The sequence below is a fragment of the Kryptolebias marmoratus genome, linkage group LG12 (genome assembly GCF_001649575.2).
Source record: "Kryptolebias marmoratus isolate JLee-2015 linkage group LG12, ASM164957v2, whole genome shotgun sequence".
Lineage (NCBI taxonomy): Eukaryota > Metazoa > Chordata > Actinopteri > Cyprinodontiformes > Rivulidae > Kryptolebias > Kryptolebias marmoratus.
Window position 1 is genome coordinate 189931 of NC_051441.1, and position 2060 is coordinate 191990.

General features: G+C 48.2%; 1 protein-coding gene across 1 annotated transcript in view; it reads right to left on the reverse strand.

Annotated features, from left to right (window-relative positions):
• LOC108249138 (xylosyltransferase 1) overlaps positions 1-919 on the reverse strand; it is a 23190-nt gene extending 22271 nt beyond the window's left edge. The window contains exon 1 of the mRNA XM_037978858.1: positions 122-919. Within this exon, the coding sequence (XP_037834786.1) occupies positions 122-178 (57 nt within the window). The 5' untranslated portion in view covers positions 179-919. The remainder of the gene's footprint in view (positions 1-121) is intronic.
• Positions 920-2060: the final 1141 nt, after the last annotated feature.

A 2060-nucleotide genomic window follows, 5' to 3' on the forward strand; every position in this document is an offset into this window, starting at 1 on the left:
AGCTGATAAACAACAACAACTCAGCTGATAAACAACAACAACACAACTGATAAACAACAACACAAACAACAACACAAGCTGTGAGGTGTGGCTGCTAACCAGAAAGGATGTCTTGTCTCACCCAGCAGGGGACGGAGGACGGAGGACATGAAGACGGCGAGTGACACGAGACGTCCATCGATCATCTGAGGAGGACACAGGAAGTTCTGAGGTTAGAGGTCTTATTCTGACAGGCCCAAAACCAAGTCTCAACACGAAAAACTAAACGTAAAGGTTTGTCTGAAACCGAGCTTCAAATCTGTTCCACTCTGGTGTGAGACGGAGTCCAAAACCCTCCAGATCAGGACTACGTTCCACCCAGAACTAGTCCTGAACCAGTCCAACTTCAGTCCAGGTGGGACTGGAGGACAGTCCCCGGTCTGACAAACAGTCCAACATCTGCCTTAAGGCTCGAGTCCAAGACCAGTTTCAACCTGAAGGAATGCATATCACCCGCCGCCGTAATGCCAGCGTTTAAAACAAAAACCCTCAGAGTCCGAGCTGAGGGCGACTCTCAGCTACTACCACACCAAGGTTCAGCTCAACATCTGTTTAAAAAGTGAGTCAGAAGCCTGCTTGTGTTTAAGGTGGATTGCGGAGGTCAGGGGTCAAAGGTGACTGGGACTCCCTCCCTCCCGTCGAGCAGCTGGTCGATTTAAAAGTTTACTCCTCATTGGACACAACACCTGAGCCAGCACAGGTTTCAGCCGTGAACCAAGAGCCCTGTGCAGAGAAACACATCTGCACAACCAAAAACTCTTCAGATTCATTTCTTCGGCTCAAACTGAACTCTGGAAAGTCCCCGAAGTCCCGTCCTGTTCGTGACGTCAGACATGTCTGAACCTCGCCCAGAACCAGACATCCTGACTGTTCGCTGAAAAGGACTCAGCAGCAGAAAGAAAAGTGAAACAAAAAGATGTCCATATTTGGAGTTTCCTGCTGGAGGTTTATATCTGAGGCAGGACCAGAAGCAGAACCACTCTGAGACGGACTCGGCAGAGGTAAGACCAGACATGATACACTTCAGGATTTCTGTTAGAGACTGGATATATGATCCGGTGTGTGTGTGACCTTTGAACTCTGCCGGGAATTTCCTTTTTGAAAAGAAAATTTCCGTTCAGAGAAAAGCTTTTTAAACTTCCGAGTCAGAGTCGGAGCCTGAAAGCAAGAATCTTCTTATTAAGCAGATCAAAGCTGTGGTAGATCCAGGTACTTCCAGGAGGTCTAAGACCTCCACCTCCACCTCCACCTGCTTCAACCATCAACTCACCATGAACCACCTGTTGGATCACAAGCCGAGCAGGATTTGAACCCAAAGCTAAAAGAAGCGGATAAAGTGAGACGAGGTTCTGGGCGGAGTAGTTGTCCTCGATGGAGACCTGAGTGTCCTCTGTCTCTCCTCTCTGAGGCTCTAAGATGGCGTTAACCCCTGAATGAGCTCACCCTGCTCAGGTGTACGCCTCTTGGCTAAACTTTACTGTAGGTAAAAAACTAGAAAAAGGAAATGACGGCTACACGTTACACGCTTTGACTAAAATCCAAACTATCTGAAACAAAAGGTGCCATGATGTGAAAAGGTTCTGATCCACCGTGCCCGCGGGTTTGTTCTTATTTAACTGCTGCTCATAATTATGCAAAATAAATTTACATTCCTCTTTTTTCATGGTTTGAACAAACGGAACTTCTACTACTTAGGCATGAAGAGGGTAAAACTCCAAACACCTCCTCCATCCTGGGTATAAAGAACAAAGAAAACAGAAGCATGTTGAAGCCAACTTCCCTCCCTTTTCTCTTCTCAGTTTCTGCATGTCCTTCAAGGCCAGCCTTATCTCTACTCGCCTCTCATTGGTTGAATTTAGGACCTCCTGGCCTCCAGGCTGGCGCCAGCTGTGCAGAGGAGGACTCCTGGTTCCAGGAAACCATGGCTCCATGAACGCAGGTTTACAGAAGGCCCGTCTAAAGCTCCCCGCTCCAGAAAGGTGGGGGCAGCTGGTCCAGACTCACCTGGTCCAGACTCACCT